At 37.7% G+C, this 18,362-nt stretch overlaps 3 protein-coding genes and 1 pseudogene across 3 annotated transcripts; 2 read left to right on the forward strand and 2 right to left on the reverse strand.

Annotated features, from left to right (window-relative positions):
• The first annotated feature begins 14 nt into the window (after positions 1–14).
• LOC148297099 (senescence-specific cysteine protease SAG12 pseudogene) lies at positions 15–551 on the forward strand (annotated as a pseudogene).
• Positions 552–3,216: 2,665 nt separating this feature from the next.
• On the reverse strand, positions 3,217–5,614 carry LOC110754022 (uncharacterized). The gene is made up of 6 exons (XM_088246895.1): positions 5,594–5,614; positions 5,251–5,286; positions 5,108–5,155; positions 4,891–5,004; positions 4,568–4,798; positions 3,217–4,357 (listed from the first exon to the last, which is right to left on the reverse strand). Exons 1-5 carry the CDS (start codon positions 5,612–5,614, stop codon positions 4,619–4,621), a joined length of 399 nt encoding a protein of 132 aa, XP_088103021.1. The 3' UTR covers positions 3,217–4,357; positions 4,568–4,618.
• Positions 5,615–7,945: 2,331 nt separating this feature from the next.
• On the reverse strand, positions 7,946–9,913 carry LOC110754032 (small ubiquitin-related modifier 1). The gene is made up of 3 exons (XM_021955022.2): positions 9,735–9,913; positions 8,846–8,995; positions 7,946–8,283 (listed from the first exon to the last, which is right to left on the reverse strand). The coding sequence occupies exons 1-3, from the start codon at positions 9,789–9,791 to the stop codon at positions 8,227–8,229; spliced, it is 264 nt and encodes an 87-aa protein (XP_021810714.1). The 5' UTR covers positions 9,792–9,913; the 3' UTR covers positions 7,946–8,226.
• Positions 9,914–11,048: 1,135 nt separating this feature from the next.
• LOC110754021 (transcription initiation factor TFIID subunit 1-like) lies at positions 11,049–14,381 on the forward strand. The gene has a single exon (XM_021955009.2). It carries the CDS (start codon positions 11,325–11,327, stop codon positions 14,196–14,198), a length of 2,874 nt encoding a protein of 957 aa, XP_021810701.2. The 5' UTR covers positions 11,049–11,324; the 3' UTR covers positions 14,199–14,381.
• Positions 14,382–18,362: the final 3,981 nt, after the last annotated feature.

An 18,362-nucleotide genomic window follows, 5' to 3' on the forward strand; every position in this document is an offset into this window, starting at 1 on the left:
AACTAGGTCTGGATTGTGACACTCAGGGTGAGAACCAAGGCTGTGAGGGTGGTCTCATGGATGATGCCTTTAAGTTTGTAATGCGCAACAAAGGCCTGGCAGCTGAAGCAAACTACCCTTATAGAGGAGTTGATGGAATTTGCAACAAGAACAAGGTAGCATATCATGCACCAAAGATCACAGGTTACGAAGATGTACCAGCCAACAAGTTGGCTTTGTTGAAGGCCGTGGCCAATCAACCTGTTTCTGTTGCAATTGACGCCGGTGGATACGAATTCCAGTTTTACTCACGTGGGATTCTCACAGGAGATTATGGAACTCATTTGAACCATGGTGTCACTGTAGTTGGGTATGGGACAGGTGCTGATGGTACCAAGTATTGGTTAGTCAAAAACTCATGGGGTGCAGAGTGGGGTGAGGGTGGATATGTAAGAATTCAAAGAGATGTGCATACTAGGCAAGGCCTTTGTGGCATTGCCATGAAAGCTTCTTATCCTACTGCTTGAATTTCTATAGCAATTATTAGGAAATATTCAATCTTCATCTTGTGTTCTTATTGATCATGTAATTTCTTAGTATGTAGGTTTTGGAATCAAGGAATGTGAGATGTTGTGCATGAAGAACTGCTCCTGCACAGCTTTTGCAAACGTGGATACCAGGGATGGAGGAAGTGGGTGCCTGCTGTGGTTTAGTGAGCTGATTGACATAAGAAATTTCACTGAAAATGGGCAAGATATTTATTTTAGAATGGCAGCATCAGAACTAGGTATGGAGTCATTTTTAATCTCAAAAGTCAGTGTGTTAATGCAAATTGTAAAGAAAACAAGAGAAAAAAAGAAACATCTTTGGATATGGAACAGTCAATTGGGAGTTATCCATCTCTTCATGATCATGTACAAAAAGTAAAGTCAAACATATCAAACCCAAAGGTTGTTACTCTATAATTTTGGATTTGGACACAATTATCAAACTCTTCTTTCAAAATTCGTCTGTTATGATCAATGGATGATAGACATTACAGAAGGTTTTTTTTTTCTTTATCAATATCTAACTTCTCACTTTTTTTTGCTTTCAAATATATTTCCTGCCTAGATCATGAAGACTATACAACATTCAGTGCTAAACCTGCTAAAACCCAATTTCCGCCCCTGGGGGTTAGGCCACTTGGGTTATATTTTATAGTCTCAATGAATGTGAAGAAAGTAAGAATCATAGTAGGCAGTATTGTGTCATCTCCTGGGCTCCTCCTGGGTGTAGCTCTGTTTTTCTAATGTTTGGAAGAAGCAGCACCAAATAGATGGTAAGTTGTTTTCTAGTCATCTACCCCTTCAGTTTCCAATAGGATATAGAGAGAAACTTGGTTATTTGAAAATTTAACTACAATGGCCTATTGCTATATAGATGACATGATGTTAGAATTGAAAAAAATGAAATCTGTGTCAAATTATAGGATAGCATCTCCCAATTGGAGACGCTCTTATTGGTACTTCTCTTGGGCATTTGTCTATTAAAGTCAAATGTGGGGTTCATCACTTCTACTCTCTTTTTTTTCCCCATTTGTCAACTCACTTAAGTATTAACTTGAGGGAGAAAAAAAACTGAAAGCGAGAAAAAAAATTAGGAAGAATTAAAACAAGTATACAATTCAGAAAATTGCAGCTTCCTTTGAGTTGATTTGGTATTTGATTCTGGAAGACTGACCAAGTGAGTAAATGATTTAGATTTTTCTACTAGAGGAACGCTCCTAATTGTCAATTGTCAGGCGAGACACCATCATTCTTGAACTCAATTTGGAGTAAGCCCACTTTTGATTGAAGAGAATTTTCTCCATTTCACACTGGAAAGAGTGATGTTTATTTGCATTCAATTACGCATCTAAAATTGGTATGACGTGCATCGATATTGTCGATAATGCATAAGTAATGTGTTTACATCGATAATTGATATTGTGTCAATACGAATTCTACTCCAAGCTATAGTGAAAGGGGATCCCTTATGAGAAATTCATCCTATTTATCTGTCCTTGAAACTTTAGTAATTTGTCTCCCCACTATTCAACTTTAGTATTGAAAGCTTACTAAATTGTCTTCCCAGCTACTCAACTTAACTATATACTGTAGGGTGTTTCTACTTTCTAATCAAGTATTGCCAATGCTGCTAATTGTGAGATTTTTTAAAGTAAGAGACCGTTACGGACAAAGCTTTATCAAATTAATACAATTATCTTCTAATTAGAGTCAGACTCTCCATATATAGTGCAGATTAAAAGAAACACACCCCTCACTGGTTCATCAGGTGTACTCAAGGTGAGCAGCCCTGGAATTCTTGTCCTTGTCGACCATAAGAACACTACAGTTTGGTCTTCCAACACATCAAGTTCTGCACAGAATCCAGTGGCACAGCTTTTGGATTCCGGAAATCTTGTTGTGATAGATGGCAATGGTCATAATGACCCTGATAATATTTTATGGCAGAGTTTTGATTACCCAGGTGATACATTAATACCAGCTATGACGCTTGTTGGGAACAAAATCACAGGTTTTCATTGGCATCTTATACCCTGGAAAAGCCCCCAGGATCCTTCTCAAGGACATTATGCACATCAACTTGGATACCATGAATTAATTCTGAGGGAGGGTTCTGTTATAAAATATCGGACTGCACCATAGAATGGAATCCAATTTAGTGGGATGCATAATATAAATCCAACATATGATTTTGTGTTGGATAATGATGATGAAGTATATTATGGTTATAAGCTTCTCAACAGCTCAACTCTTTTCAGGCTGGCTTTGACTCAAGATGGATTTGGGCTGAGCTACATCGGGAGTGATGGAAACCAAGGTTGGGTTGTTTATCTAATAGCACCGACTGATATCTGTGACAAATATGGAATATGTGGTCCAAATGGTGCATGTAGTATTGACAAGTCCCCAGTATGTAGCTGCTTGAAAGGATTTATACCGAAGTTTCAACAAGACTGGGACTTGGTGGATTGGTCATATAGCTGTGTGAGAAAGACCCAACTGAATTGCAGTGGAAACATCTTTAAGAAGTATTCTGGGCACATTTCGACCATCGCAATAGAAAATTATATGCTTCATGTACCCAGGAAAAAAGAAAAAAAGAAACGTGTTAATCAAACAAACTAATTCTGATGAAGTTGAACTACTTGGGCAAATCAATTGAACTAAGAATATGTAATTGCAGCTTCTTTGGAGCAAAGGACAATAGCAGACATGATAAACCGATCAATTAAAAACTGTCACTATTTCCAAGTAAATTGAAAAACAAATCCGTCACTCTAACTCGTTGATACCCATAGCTTGTCACTATCATCAGTATATATTTCAACATACATTCAAATATACATAACCAAATATTATATATTTGCTTTCAATTTAGCATATACTTGAAAGCTGAAGACTTGAAGCTGAAACGGGAAACAAACCTTAAGAGTGAACAAAACAGACTGCTAATGATGGATCTTCTGCAAATGATGAATCTGGGTTTAACAGAGTATGGAACTCAAGGAATGATCTGTTCTTCTATGGACCTGACTTGCGCCATGTGAGATGTTGTGCTTCACTGCTAGGCGGCTAGGCAGTCGCTAGGCGGTCGCTAGGCGGCTAGGCAGTAGCTAGGTAGGAGCTGGGCGGCTGGGCGGCTGGGCGGCCGCCTAGGCGGGTTGGGTCTTTTTTCGGTGCCGAACCCGATGGACGGAGCAGTGACTGCGAGTGCAAGTTCCGGCCACTGCGAGTGTAAGCTTCGTGTTCGTTCGAATATATTTAAAGAGTATCGCCGCTCGGCTATACTTTCTAAATATTCGAATGTATTTAGAAAGTATAGCCGAGCGGCTATACGTTTAAAATACAAGCTTCTGTCATGTAATTCTCAGTGTTTTACAACTAATAATTTTGGAGGTAGGAAGAGACAATCCATTACATGCTTAAGTTTTGCAAAGATTTGTGGCTCAACATCTTCAAGATTGAAGTGATATAGTTACACGTGCCTTCAGAGTTCTTGAAAATTAGAAAACCAACCACCAAAATTTGGAAACTGTTCCATAAAAGTAAAGAGATACGAAAAAGTAAACAACAGCAGACTTAATGGCAGAAAACTGTAAGGATGTATCACAGGAGTGGCCTCAGTGTTGTAAGAACATTGAAGAAATATTTTCCTTTTCCAACAGCTGTTACAGACCAATTAATAAAGGCCTTTTGACACATACCTCATGCTGAGACCTTTTAAATTCTGCAAAGACTCTCTTGAACTGATGAAAATCTAGAGAGATATAGGATCTGAAGTTAGGCCCAAGCGTCTTCAGCAGAGGGTCAGCAGAATGGTTGTTTATGAACTGCAAAACATCAGATTTGTTGAGTTTATGTGAGACTATATTTTGTAAAAAGGAAAATAGGTCAATTGTCGAAAAGACTTGATGCTGTCAGTGCTGACGGGATTTAAATTCCCGTGACAGTTCACAGATGGTCAGAATATTATATTGACTATATATCAACCTATCTGAAGTTATGAACTACTACCACGAGTGTGGGATATCCAATATTACCTTCAAGAATGTGCATCTTGTTAATTGTCTTTGAACCCTTATAGTCCTCATCTATTTACTTATTTTTTTCAAAAAGAAACTAGCAAATATTAGTGAATCAGCAAAACTTATGAATTTAGCAAATAAAGAACCTGAAGCCCGTTTCAAGCAGAAAAAACTTACTTGTGTAATATGAAGAGCCTGCTCAAGCTGCTGAATTTGAATCCATTGTTCTGTAACAATGTCAGCCATCTGAAAGCAAAGAGCAAGAAGCCAATGGCAAAATGAACACCGCACACTCATAGCCATAGACCATAGATGGATTGAGTAAATCAGTGCATGACCTTTTGAGCCTGAGAGGCAACCGTTTCGAGTCTATCCTCAGCATCTTGTGCTTTAGACTCTAAAACATGAAGATCAAAGTTGTACTTTCTTGATGCAGCCCACAGAAGCCGTACCTGAAAAGCATTGCAAAGCCTATTTCTCAAATCCAACAAACTCTTTCAGCTACTTTTTCATTGAATTGAAAATTGCAAAAAAGAAATTGAAAAAGATATGAACCCCTTCTTCTAGAGCATTAAGCCTCTCATCAGTAGCCAATGAGTCTCTCTGTGACATACAAATGCAACCAAATATTATATATTTGCTTTCAATTTAGCATATACTTGAAAGCTGAAGACTTGAAGCTGAAACGGGAAACAAACCTTAAGAGTGAACAAAACAGACTGCAAATGATGAATCTGGGTTTAACAGAAGTATGGAACTCAAGGAATGATCTGTTCTTCTATGGACCTGACTTGGGCCATGTGAGATGTTGTGCTTCACTGCTAGGCGGTCGCTACGGCGGGCGCTAGGCGGCAAGGCGGTCGCTAGGCGGGGGCTAGGCGGCTAGGCGGGCGCTAGGCGGCTAGGCGGTTGCTAGGCGGGCGCTAGGCGGCTAGGCGGTTGCTAGGCGGGCGCTAGGCGGCTAGGCGGTCACTAGGCGGTCGCTAGGCGGCTAGGCGGCAGAAGCTAGGCGGTGCCGAACCCGGAGGACGAAGCAGTGACTGCGAGTGCAAGTTCCGTCATCTTCGAGAGAAAGCTTCGTGTTTGTTCGAATATATTTAAAGAGTATAGCCGTTCGGCTATACCTTTAAAATATTCGAATGTATTTAGAAAGTATAGCCGAGCGGCTATATGTTTAAAATATTCGAACATTTTCTCAGAAACATACAGATAAAACAAAAGAACAATAATGATGTTTAAAGTTTATATGATGGATAGAAACGCAGGGAAATAAGACGTGCGAAAGTAAGAAGGAAAGCTTGGTGTTGGTGAGAGATAAGACTTTGGGGGGCATAGACATGAAGAAAGACGTGCAAAAGTAAACAAGGAAGGTAAAGAAAAAAAAAAGGGTCAGGACGTTAAGTTTGACGTTAGTTGGGCTAGGGTAATTATTATCTATATATATAAAGCAAAATGCAGAGAATGGTGAAACATTCAAAATACCAGAAAATGCCCTTGGCTAATGCAAACATTAAGAATTGAAATTATTAATTAAGTGAGGATAATATGATAAATTTACACTTTTTCATATTACAAAAATTTAAAATTAAAAGAAAAATCAAATAATGAATCCTCTTTTTATGGAACGCAACTACCTATTATCTTTTTTAATTCTAAAATATATTTAATTTTTTCTTTTAAAAAGCCTCTCGCAAGCGCGGATGCGCATGCAGAGAGGCTAGTTTTTAATTAAGAGTAAATTGGGTTTTTGCTTGAAGAATGATGTGTCAATTTTTAAAGTCTCTTATATTATATTTAATGAGGTGGTGTACGGAAGACAAAAGTCAAGCAGATCTAAGCAAAGGTAAAAGTCAGGAATTTAAGAGGAGAAATTGACAATTCCCTTGTTTGGCAAGTTAAGCCCGGAATTTATTAAATAACGCGTTGAAAAAATCGTGGAAATTGGAGCATCAAATTCCCGAGTTTAATTTCCCTCAAAATAAGCGTCATTTCACAAGTTCCATAGTACCATTTACAAAATTTTGTCATTTACAAAATTCGACATAAATAAATCCAAACATCGAAATCTTCAATTAATTGCCAGAAATTGAAATTATAGAAATCGAAATTTTGTCATTTTAGAATTCTATGTAATTTTCAATTTCTTCATCCAAACGAAGGGTCATGTTTCCCTCCTATAGGAAACTAAGATCATCATTTAACACACCATTCAAGACCAATTTGTCCCCATTAACAATTTAGAACTACAATTTTATCCAATAACAAAGACCCTTTATAATTTTTTATTTTATTTTATTTTATAATTGGAAAACTAACCAAAGTTTGCTTTCCATTGTAGAGAGATGAGAGAAACGCAAGCTAGTCTAAATACCTATTAGTATTACCAGTCAATGAAAGATTGATTTTCTTCAAAATGCTAAAAAAATAAATAAACTTTAATTTTAATTACCAAGTGCCAAAATCCACATATGGAGTCCAACTTGTACATGTATATGAGCAGGGACGGACCTAGGATTTTAAAATAGGGTGGGCTAAAGTTGGGTAATAAGAGCGTCCACAATGGGCTTCCTAAACCACATTCTTAGACAAATTTTTTTTTTCTCTACATGCAAGGGTAGTATGATGCTTCTTCTTATTTATTTTTTTTCTATGTGCTGTGTCTGAGTTATTTTATTTTTTTCTCTTTTTTTTCTTTTGTTGTGCTGTGTGTGTTCCCCCACACCCCAACTAGATGAGGTTAGGTTATTTAAATTGGGTGAGCCCTCTTCTTTTTAATGACTAGGAGAACTAGATGAGGTTAGGTTATTTAAATTGGGTGAGCTAGGATTTTATTTTTTTGGCTGGAAAAAAGAAGCCGCTTGGGCTATAGCCCGGGTTTGCCAAACTAAAGGTCCATCCCTGTATATGAGTATGACACGATTTGTTTTCTTTTCTCTTCTTTTTTGGCTTTTGGTGTGGAAAGCTTGCGGCCTTTTACCTTTTATTTTTGGACAAGTTATGTGATGTTTTTAATTTTTTACCTTCTCACAAAAAAGTTGAAACTTTTAATTTCTCCCCCTAACAAACTTAATTAACAGATGAGTTCGTTTTTCTATTCCCCTCCTAAACTAAAGTTGGTTTAGAGGACTTTAGTTGGCTTTGCTAAAGACTCTTTCGTTATAAGAGGCAACAAGATGACATGAGAACACAGCACAATCTTAACTACTGTTTACACAATCTTGCATCTTTTCACAATGTTGGAAGAGGAGCAAGATCGAATCTCCCGTCTCCGTTATTAAATTAAAAAAAACTATAATTAACTTAACACAGCATAAGATAAAGGATCAGATAAGGAGAGATCAATGTTGATTAGGAAACTACACTTGCTAGCGCAAGCTTTAGCAGAGCAAGAACAAAGAAACAAACATCATATTAGTACCTGGCCAGTGCCACCAAGGCTAATGGGCTGGACTGGCAATATTTTTTTACTGCTGTTATCCAATGGTTCACGTTCAAACTGTTTTTTTTTTTTACAAAATAACTAACAGCCAGCTAAATATCTAACGGCCCACATTCAATCAAATAAAGTTCAACAGTAGAAAAAATTCAAAGTTTTACTATCTATCAATCTAGCTCATATCCAAATTTTCACAAACTCCTTCCTCCTGCATGTATATCATGATGGCTTTAACTTTTCAAGCTCCACCAACGTGCACAAGGGCATCGATCTCATCACCATCTACCATTCCAAGCTGCACAAAGTTAAGTAGCAAATAAGATCAATCAATGGACACATGATTGAAAACAGAAATATATATTGCTTGACTTTAAATTCCACAAGAAGCATAACTTTTGTTCAAACTGGCTTTGATGCATCAAAGGGCATCAGCTAGTAAAGTAACAATCATTTCACCAACAATTAAATTACAGCTTATGAAGACCTATCACGAATTCGATGGTAGTCGAACCTAAGCCCTGTTGGATGTAACACAAAGCCAACAAGCTATAAAGGGTAGTTTTTAGCTATATACAAGTCATGACGCATAATATAATCCCCACTTTGGAGAAATACAACAATAATCTACATTATCAATTACATGTAACCCACTACTAATTGCACCGAGCCCTTTCGAGTGAAAACCGTACACGTAGAGGGTTCATTGAGCATTCTCCCACCCAAAAGATGATTAAGTATAATATTTAGTTCACGCGTGGACTTAGTAGTGCGTTTCTACAAGGCCCGTGACACAACTCTAGCAACAATGAAATTTATTTTCACGATTAACATTCTAAGTAACTTTTATGAACTTTTACCTCCTCCGGAGTTTTGTTCTTCTTGAGTCCGACGCCATCAAACGTGAATTGCATTGATCTGGGGTCAAGGGAACGCTTTTTGCAGAACGCTTCCATGAGTTTTTGCAGTTTGATGTTTCTTTTAACCCGGAAAAGAGTTTGAACTCCATCCTACACGTGGATCTCATCATATAACAAATGAATCCCATCAAACTATACTGGATCTATTTATTCTAATATATGGCATTATAATTCAGTGATAATTTGGTGATATTAAACAGAGAAAACATGAAACTAAATAAGGTACGGCGAGTAGAAAAGTCAATTTACACAATCAACAGAGAAAACAAAGAAATTAATTAACAAAATAAATAAACAAGAAAGAAAGATGATTGGTAAACTAACAAAACATTGAAATTTAGGGGGAAAAAATGATTGGTGCTTGAGTTAATTGAGGGCAATTAATATAAAAATCATGAGAGTGTACAGTAATTTTGAGTTTTTGTAAGAAATAGTTAGCCATCCAAACATAAAAATAAAAAGTATAAAACAATTTTGAGTTTTTGTAAACTAGGAACCATGCTGCAAATCACCAGCTGAGTGCCCCTCCAAGTAAGGTGTTTCCTTTCTAGTACAGACTAGAAGGGTGTTTTAGTCAATTTCAAATCCAAATTTTGGCTAATGTTGAAATGTTTCTTGGAGAGAGAAAAAAATTTATCCATCTTAGTTCTTACATAAACCCATCAACCTCCGAAGTCTCCCAGTAACCCTAATGGAAACCCAATTTCTTCCTTTCATTTCGTTATAGGAAAAGGAAAATTAGAAAGGAAAAATAAACAAGGTTAACATTTTTCATTAACAACACATGCAAGGAAAAGAGAAAAGAGAAAAGAGTGGGAGAGAATCAAACCTCGTTGTACCGAACCTTAAGCTTCACAGTGTCTTCATCAGATCGACCTCTAGACATCTTAAGAGCTAGGGTTTTTCCTTTCTCTGTGTAACTGTGTTGTGTTCTTGGGAGCTTTTTTTGGAGTCAGAAGTTCTGTTCTTGGGAGCTTTGTGTCTTTGTGTTTTCTTTTCTGTTTTTATTTATTTAAGTTTTGTCTGAAATAGTTCATGCGTACGTACTACGTACATAGCTTTGAAGAGAAGAGCAGGTGAGGTGCAATCAATGTAATAGATTTGGGAAGGTTACGTGCTGCACCAACTTCAGAGACTGACCCGTGACTTTCCCTCTTTTGGTAAATTAACTTCAAAACTACTTTTAATAAATGATTTCAAAATGAAGGGTATAATGGTAACTTCATCCAATTTGTTTATTTACCAAATTGGATCAAAATTCTCTCCCCATCTCCTTTCGAAAATATTTTTGCTTACCACTTTAACCCAATGTGTACCTTCACTACCCTTCTCAACTCTTAACACATATCCATGGTCCTAACCATAGTAAAATTTTTACTTTGTATTTATGGAACTATGGTTATGCTTATAAACACGTGTCAAATGTTGAAAAGAATGATGAGATCAGAGTACACATTAGATTAAAATGGTGAGCAAAAATGCTCTTTCTCCTTTACCTCCTAAACATGCCACACCCTCAAACTTCTATCAGTCAGCTCACCATTGCAAGTCTAGTAGTAAATTGTTATATCCTGGTTTATTTATCAAATCATATGAAGTTCATAACTATGATCGCTGATGAAATTGGTTAATTGTAATTTTGAGTTAAAATTCATGCTTCATTGAAAATCTATTTTCTATTAAGTTGATTTCAAAATATGAATATATTTGGATCAAAACTAATTGGCCTTGCTGCATGAATTAAATACAATAAGGAGTTTGTGGAATGTAGCTTATTTTCAGTCTTTGATATCTCATAACTTTGTTACCCACAATACTTTGATTGCAAGAGAACGAATTCATTGATCAATTGACATAAACCACATCTACATATTATACACAACATTAGATATGATAAAAGACGGATAGAGAAATCTGGATTATATTTCTTCTATGAACTTGTGCCGATTATCCCGCATTGTCATCAACGAAACATTGTCAGATACTTACCTAAATTTTGAAAGAGGTCCCCAATAATTATTGAAGAAACAAACAAACAAACAAAAATTGGGCCCTCGCATGAGTGAGAGATCAGAATTTCTTATATTGGGCCCTCGCAGGCTTCCAAATTTCTGGGCCTCTAATTTCCCAGTTTTCTCCACAACGCTCAGAGCAGAGGCGGAGACCTCCTCTCGCTCTTCACTCAAAACCCTAATGGAGAGCAACGAACGCTTCTACTTGCTAAATCCTAACATTTGTGTGAGAAGACCACCGATTCTTTAAGAACCAGATACATATATAGATGTATATATACATATACCCTTTTGCCAAGCACCTTTGAAAGTAAAAATTGGGGCAAAAAAGAGGATACCTTTAAGGCTCCATCAGCAATCCCTAACAGGCCTGAAGAAAGCAGAGGGCGCGAGGGAGGAAGAACAACATGGGTTACGATTCGTGTGATGAGGAAGTTTACGAGGAGTTTGGTAGGGGTAATCGATTTCTAGGGTTCATGTTTGGCAATGTCAATGAATCTGGTGATCTTGACGTCGATTATCTTGACGACGATGCAAAGGAACATCTTGCTGCGTTTTCTGACAAGCTCGGCCCATCTTTGATACAACTAGATCATACGGATGCTGTTGAACAAGAATATGATGGTGACAAGGCTGACAATGCAGTTGATTATTTTGATTTTGATGAGGATTTTAAGGAGGAGGACCATGACCCCTTGTTGCCCAGAAACGAATATGATCTTTATGTTGATCAAGTCTCATTGGCTTCTTTGGGGCTCACTACCACCACAGGTTCTGTGTTTGTTGATGAAAATTATGATGAGGAGGAAATTGAAGAGCAAGTGGAACATGATCATGTGGTTGTAACTGAAAACAAAGTTGATGTTGATGTTCGAACTATTTCTTTACCAGCTGAGGAGGGTCGAGTGTTTTCAGATAAGAGTTGCACTTTAACTCCCACTCCACTGCCAGTTCTATGCATGGAAGATGGATTGGCCATCTTACGATTTTCAGAAATCTTTGGTGCAGATCATGATAGGCTTAGCTACTCCGTTCCTAAATATAGGCATACGAAATCCATGGATGTTTCTGATGATATTGTCGAAGATGACGAAGAAGAGGCATTCTTGCAAGGATTTCAGTCTTTGACAGTGAAACATGGCATCTCAGAGTCCTCATTCAAGGTTGATGATTCGAACTTCACAAAATTAAAGGACTCGTGTTTCGTTGCTGAACCAATGAAACAGGATCTAACAGTACATGTTTCTGAGGAAAGGGAAAGGCAATCACCTTTGGTTTCTAAATTTTTCCCTCTTGATCAACAAGACTGGGAAGATGGAATTGTTTGGGGCAATTCTCCTATAGCAAGTGACAGTGACGTTGAGAGTTGTGAAATATCAGGACCTGATCATGAAGCCTCAGTTAAAAATGACACAGAACCTGATAATGGGCCACAAAATAAGCTGCATAATAGCTCATCTAGTAATTCATCACTTACTTTCTCAGCAAGCAGATGCCATCCCCAAATTTTGTGCCTAGACGCGGATGACTGTGCAGACGGTACAAGGCAGAATGCTGGTGAGAAGCTTCAACAGAGTAATGGTGTGAGGCAATTAATTCGCAAACTTGCTTCACAAAACCGGGACATGCTGGAAGGATCTTGGTTAGACCAAATAATATGGGACCCTGATAGTGATACACCTACTGAGAAGCCAAAGCTTATCATTGATCTTCAAGATGAGCAAATGCTTTTTGAGGTTTTGGATAACAAGGACAGTGAACATCTAAGGCTTCATTCAATGGCCATGATGGTATCTCGTCCTCTAAACCCGAGCAATGGAGATTCTTTTGAGCTGATAGATAATGAAGGTCAATTTGGTTGGCAAGATGTTGCAAGTGATAGATATTATTCAAAGAGCAAAACTGCTCATCAACCGAAATCAAATTCTAAAAAACACACAGCGAGAGGCATAAAGGTTTATCAATCCCAACCTGCACTGGGGAAGAAAAAGTCTGCTGCTTGTCAAGGACGCACTACTGTTACTGGAGCAGATCATACTGATCCACGCAGACTAAGCATGGAGGCTGCACGAGAGGTTCTTCTTAGATTCGGTGTTTCTGATGAACTGATTGCGAGGCAGACTAGATGGCATCGGATTGCAATGATAAGCAAGCTTTCCAGTGAGCAAGCTGCATCTGGGGTCAAAGTTCAGAGTTTTTCTTCAGCCATAGGTGGGGATGAAAATGAGAATGGCTGTGAAGGAAATAATGGCGATCTAGATTCTTTTGCGGGCGATTTGGAAAATCTGCTTGATGCAGAAGAATGTGATCAAGAAGGTCTAGGCCTAGGAGGTGACCAAGAATCCAAGCATGATAAACCGGATGGTGTCAAAGGGCTTAAAAAGAGGAGCCGGCCATCCATCCCTCAGACAGAAGAGGAAATTGAAGATGAAGCAGCTGAACAAAGCAGGCTGCTCATGGATGATGATAAGACTGCGAGGAAGAAGAAGAAAGTAAGATTTGTGGAGGAGGAAGCAGGGTTGGCTCCTGGCTCGCAAACATGTTTTGGTATCGAAAATCCAGAGAGGCCAGTGAAGCAAATCATTGGTGCAGCCAAAGCTAAGGGATCCTATACTTCAAAAGAGAATCCAGTTGGAGATGCAAAAGTTGCTGGTAATCTTCCCAAAAGAAACAAGACCGGAAAATGTAAAGGAATTAGTAATATTGATACTACTGAAGATACAGATCTGATGAATAAGAAACTGATAATATCAATAAATGGAGATAAGGGGTTTCAGGAGAAGAAGTCAGCGAGACAGAGTTTCAACTGTGGAGCATGTGATCAGCCTGGACACATGAGAACAAACAAGAACTGCCCCAAGTATATTCATGGAGAAGATATCCATAGAGCTTCTCAAAAATCAGCTACTCTAAATCCATCTTGTCAATCTCAGCCGGAAACAAGGGCAAAGGAGCTGATACCTAAAAGCTCTGCAACTAAAATTTCGGTGATTGAAGCTTCCCAGGTTGAAAACCTTGGTCTGAGCACAAAGCTTCCTAGATTGAAATTCAAATGTGGGCCTAACAAAATGAAGTCTGAAGATGTGCCAGTTGAACCCCCTAGTGTGAACCGTGATACTGAATCACAAAAGGTAACTGTTGTTATACAGGCACCAGCAAATACAGATAGAGAAGAGGTGGAAAGTTCCCAACAGCAAGGGCCATCTGCGGAAGCAAAGAAAGAGCTGCATCGATATCATAAGAAAATTGTAATTAAACTTCCAAAAAAACTATTGATTTAGATCATGATCATCAGGTCTATTTGCGTAAAGAAAATATACAACTTTGACTTCATCTCAGATGTCAGAAGCATCAATGAAAGAAAGTAGTTGCATCTCTTGTGTAAACTCGTGACTCTGAGTTGTAAATTTGCATAACGATATCATTTAACCAATAATACCATCTTTGAAATAAGACTTTCTCTTAAAGATTTTTCTTCCCAAAACTATAGCTGCCTCCCAAAATTTCTCCACATACATATCAGTTCTGAAATTATTTGTTGAATGCTCAAACAATAATTCTTCAGTGAAAGGCAACCAAGACACCAGCAAACAAAGTTACAAAACTAAAGTTAATTTCAGGGTGACAAAGAAACTGACTCTACATCTATCGAAACACATGTACATTAAGATCCTTAAAAGAAAACTTACGAATTAACAGGCTGCTTGAGAAAAGTAGAATTATATGATAAAACCCGGTGACAGAATAACTACTTTTATTTCGATATTCATTTTGAAATCTTCTTGTAAGGGTAGGAGATTTAGTTAGTCATAAAACCAAAAAGCTCAGTAATTTTAGGATCGGTTGCATTACTTCTAGAAAATCGATACTTAGCCATCATGAAAGGATTGAGGCTTTCTGTTTATTGAAAATGTTAGTTTACTTTACTGAGAAGAAACTAAGCAAAATCATCAGCATTAAACGAAAGCAGCTAGAGTCCATTAATCCCTAAAAAGAAGAACTAACTTAAACAACAACAGAAAACCCTACTTTCAAGATACAATTTTCATAAGACAAAAAGTAGATTGTGAAGTCATTTCTTGGATGTTCTCTCAGAAACTAATGGATTTAAACTACACCGTGGTCATTCCAAAATGTTATAAATAGCTCTAGACATGTAAGAAACTTGAAAAGAGCAGGCGTATGCATAATGAACGTACAACCAGATCAAGTTTTAACTTTTGGGAATGAAAGGACTGTGAAAGTAGAGCATCGCAGTGCTTTTGGAACAAGCTTCTTTCTTAACCTTCTTATTTATTCCTCTTTTAACAACTGCATCACCACAATGCATATTTCAGGAGAGGAGTAATTATGATGATATAACCTCAAGAACTACAACTATTCTTCACACATGGTTTAAATTCTTCATACAGTTAAAATGAATGCTTATATGTTGAGAGACTATGAATTTGTTCTATATGTGTGATTCTTACTTGAATTTGACCAAATTCACAGCTTCACATCAAAACGCCAACAAAGAATTAATCCTAGATATAAACCTTGTACGACATATTCAAGTAAGGTTATAGCTAAAATCATGCTAAAGAGGAAATCGAAGAAGAAAATGGAAAAAAGAAAAACTCACTTATAATGTCACCATTGAAAGTCCTAGTGGCATGCCATTTTTGGTAGTCAATGTTATCAATGGTAGTCCATCCAGTAGGCTCTCCATTCTTGTATACAGCTGCACAGGAGTCCTGCATCACAGCCATCATTACCACTAGCATAGCTAACACCTTCATCGCCATAATCATGGTTGCTAGACTCTCTGTGATCAAGATCAGTTGTATATCATGGGATTCACAGGTTGGAGTTTTGTTTTGTGTTGTTTTGTTTTATCTCTCTTGGCTCTTTTATGTCGATCTGAGTACGTGTACCTCTTTATTTTTTCTAATAATAAATTTGTCTCATATCCGGTTTAGGTTTGTCCAAAAAACAAGTTTACTAATTTTTTTAGGTCGATTGTTGTTTTCTCTAATCAATTACTGTTGCTTGATTTGTTCTTTTTTATCCAGTGAAAATTGTATTAACAATCTAGTTACAAGGGTCAATACACTCCAGGAGGTGGTACGTCCACATCGTCCAGAAAATATTACCTTCCTCCAATCACATCCTCAAAGGGGTGTCGATGTATACATGGAAAACCTCAAGAGGTGCCATTGCATACAAGTGAAGAAAAATAAGACTTTCTCACCTGTACAAGTAGGGCCAATGCTAGTTTTACAAGCCCAAAACCAAATATCAAAATGAAACCAAACCAAAAGTTACAGAGCCCAGAATCTGATCCCAAATAAGTGAATAATCTAAGGGGAGCCCATAACTGGCCACGAAGAAGTTAACGGCTACTAATTCCTAACAAGATTGGGAAACAAAGAAAACAAGGAAGCCGCTCATAAATACCCACTTACCCAAAAGAAACACCAAAAAATAAAAAAACTAAAAACCCACTTCCCACCTCTCCCTCTCTTCTCCTCTTTCAAGTCTAAAACGATCAGAACAGAACCCTTCTCTCTCGGCTCCCCACTGTAACTGTCTCTTGTGCTCTCTCTCCACTCTCTTACCAGGTGATCTCTCCCTCTCTCTCTCTCACTCTCTTTCTTTCTCTCTCTCTTCTGCCTGTCTCTCTCGAATTTCAAGAAGAGAAGGGTATATAATTGATTTCTTTGTATGCAAGATTTGATTTTTAACACACTTGCAGCACGCTAATGCTTGCACTTTGTCTATTAGGGTTTTTCTTTTTGTCTTTAATTTTCTGGGTATATACCTATTACTAGGGTATTTGATAAATATTGTTAATTTTTATAATCAAGTTTGAGTGCTGCTAAATTTACGATATAAAAATTGGGACTGGGGGCCGCTGGGATATGCGGGTCTTTTAAATTTAAAGGGCTAAGGATGAGTGGGGCCCTCATGTGGTGCAATTACCACAATGGGGTTCGTCTTCAAATTTCAAAACCTCATCGGTTGGAGAGGTGGAGTGGAGGTTTATTTACTTTTAAGCTTCACCTAGGACTCTTCAAGAGAGGAATTTCTGTTTATCTGGTTCTCTAGAAATAGAGATGGTTTGTCGGGCACACATGCATTGTAGTTCTCGTTATGAGATTTTAGTGTTTTCTAGAAACAATGTGTTCGCTTGTTTATTTAATCGCAATTAGATGTCTCACTGGTTTTCAGTGTGGTTAATTTATTATGACGATGATCTTTGAATGAAGACTTACATGCAGAGTGAGCTTCATGAGCAATCTGTCTGTTCTTGCAAAACAAATCCCACTCCTAAAGGGGAAAAACTTAGCTATCCCGAGTGTATACCCTCACTCCCTCCATCTCTCATCATGTGAAATATCATGTGATTAGAGAGAGAGCTGTATCCCCGTTTCAACAATACACACAAAATAATTTAAATTTTTTTTGTTATTGGTTGCTATTCTCTAAAAGTGATTCTAACTTCATATGGCAGGTTGCATCAATCTGATGAACTAAGGCATTAGTGAGGAACCAGGGCACTAAATTTCTCTCCTTGATATCCTGTCCTGAAAAAGAAAATTTCCTGCATTCGTTTTCCGGGAAATTTTCTGAGAAACGGAAAGAAGATCAAGATGGAAGAGAATCCAAGAGAAAATGCCTTGGCCTACGTACTGAATCAAGTACAAGGAGTCAAACATTTCAAGGATGCTCAAGAGAAGTTAAAAAAGAGCATATATGATAGAGGCTTTCTTCTCTTCAAAAAAGTAAGGGAGAAACTTGGTAAAGACAAGTTCGTCGAATTCCTAAAGCAACTGCAAAGGTATAGCAATGGAATTATAGATTTGACTGAGTTTTTAAACTTGGTGGACGATGCAGTTCGAGACGATCAAGATCTTATGAACGACATTGATGCTTTTTTGGAGCATTGTGATAAGGAGCAGATGAATTGGTCGCTTAGGAATGAAAGTTGACTCTTAACAAGTTTTGTTGTAGTTAGTTCCATTCACCATTTTGTGAACTTGTGGATTTTGAAGGTGTGAATTTGTTCAACTTCTCTTTTCTGCTGTAACTTTTTGAACCAAGCTTTTCGTCAGTCTTTGTATTTTTGTATATGACCCTGGCTAGGTTAAATGTTGAGCTTTGCGAGCTCCCTATTATGAACTCGATGCGCAATTGTTATTTCCAGGGGTTTGTATATCCTCACCTACCACAAGTCAATCATTTTTGGTCTTCTACATTGCAAATCAAATAATGCGGTCCTCAACCTCATGCTCCTGGCAGGCATCACTGTTGTCTTTGCCGTTCAATCCGTCAAATTTTTCGTTAAATTTCATCACGTGACCACAACTTTAGGGGCACCTTTGTCAAAGCAATGTGTGGAGGACCAAATGATGACTTTTGAAATCTTGAGGGACACTTGTCAAAGCAATTGTGGAGGACCA

This window comes from Prunus avium, chromosome 1, assembly GCF_965620075.1.
Source record: "Prunus avium chromosome 1, drPruAviu1.hap1.1, whole genome shotgun sequence".
NCBI classification, from domain to species: Eukaryota; Viridiplantae; Streptophyta; class Magnoliopsida; order Rosales; family Rosaceae; genus Prunus; species Prunus avium.

Bases quoted from the DNA above. Each gene is read 5' to 3' on its own strand.
- LOC110754022 (XM_088246895.1), bottom strand. From the start codon at position 5,614: ATGACGGAACTTGCACTCGCA. The intron at 5,287-5,593 runs GTCACTGCTTCG...TGTTAAACCCAG, and splicing joins TGACGGAACTTGCACTCGCA to ATTCATCATTTGCAGTCTGT. The intron at 4,799-4,890 runs GTCATGCACTGA...CTTTGCTTTCAG, and splicing joins TTGCCTCTCAGGCTCAAAAG to ATGGCTGACATTGTTACAGA.
- LOC110754032 (XM_021955022.2), bottom strand. From the start codon at position 9,791: ATGTCTAGAGGTCGATCTGATGAAGACACTGTGAAGCTTAAGGTTCGG. The intron at 8,996-9,734 runs GTTTGATTCTCT...ATCCACGTGTAG, and splicing joins TTAAGGTTCGGTACAACGAG to GATGGAGTTCAAACTCTTTT. The intron at 8,284-8,845 runs GTAAAAGTTCAT...AACTTTGTGCAG, and splicing joins AGAACAAAACTCCGGAGGAG to CTTGGAATGGTAGATGGTGA.
- LOC110754021 (XM_021955009.2), top strand. From the start codon at position 11,325: ATGGGTTACGATTCGTGTGATGAGGAAGTTTACGAGGAGTTTGGTAGG.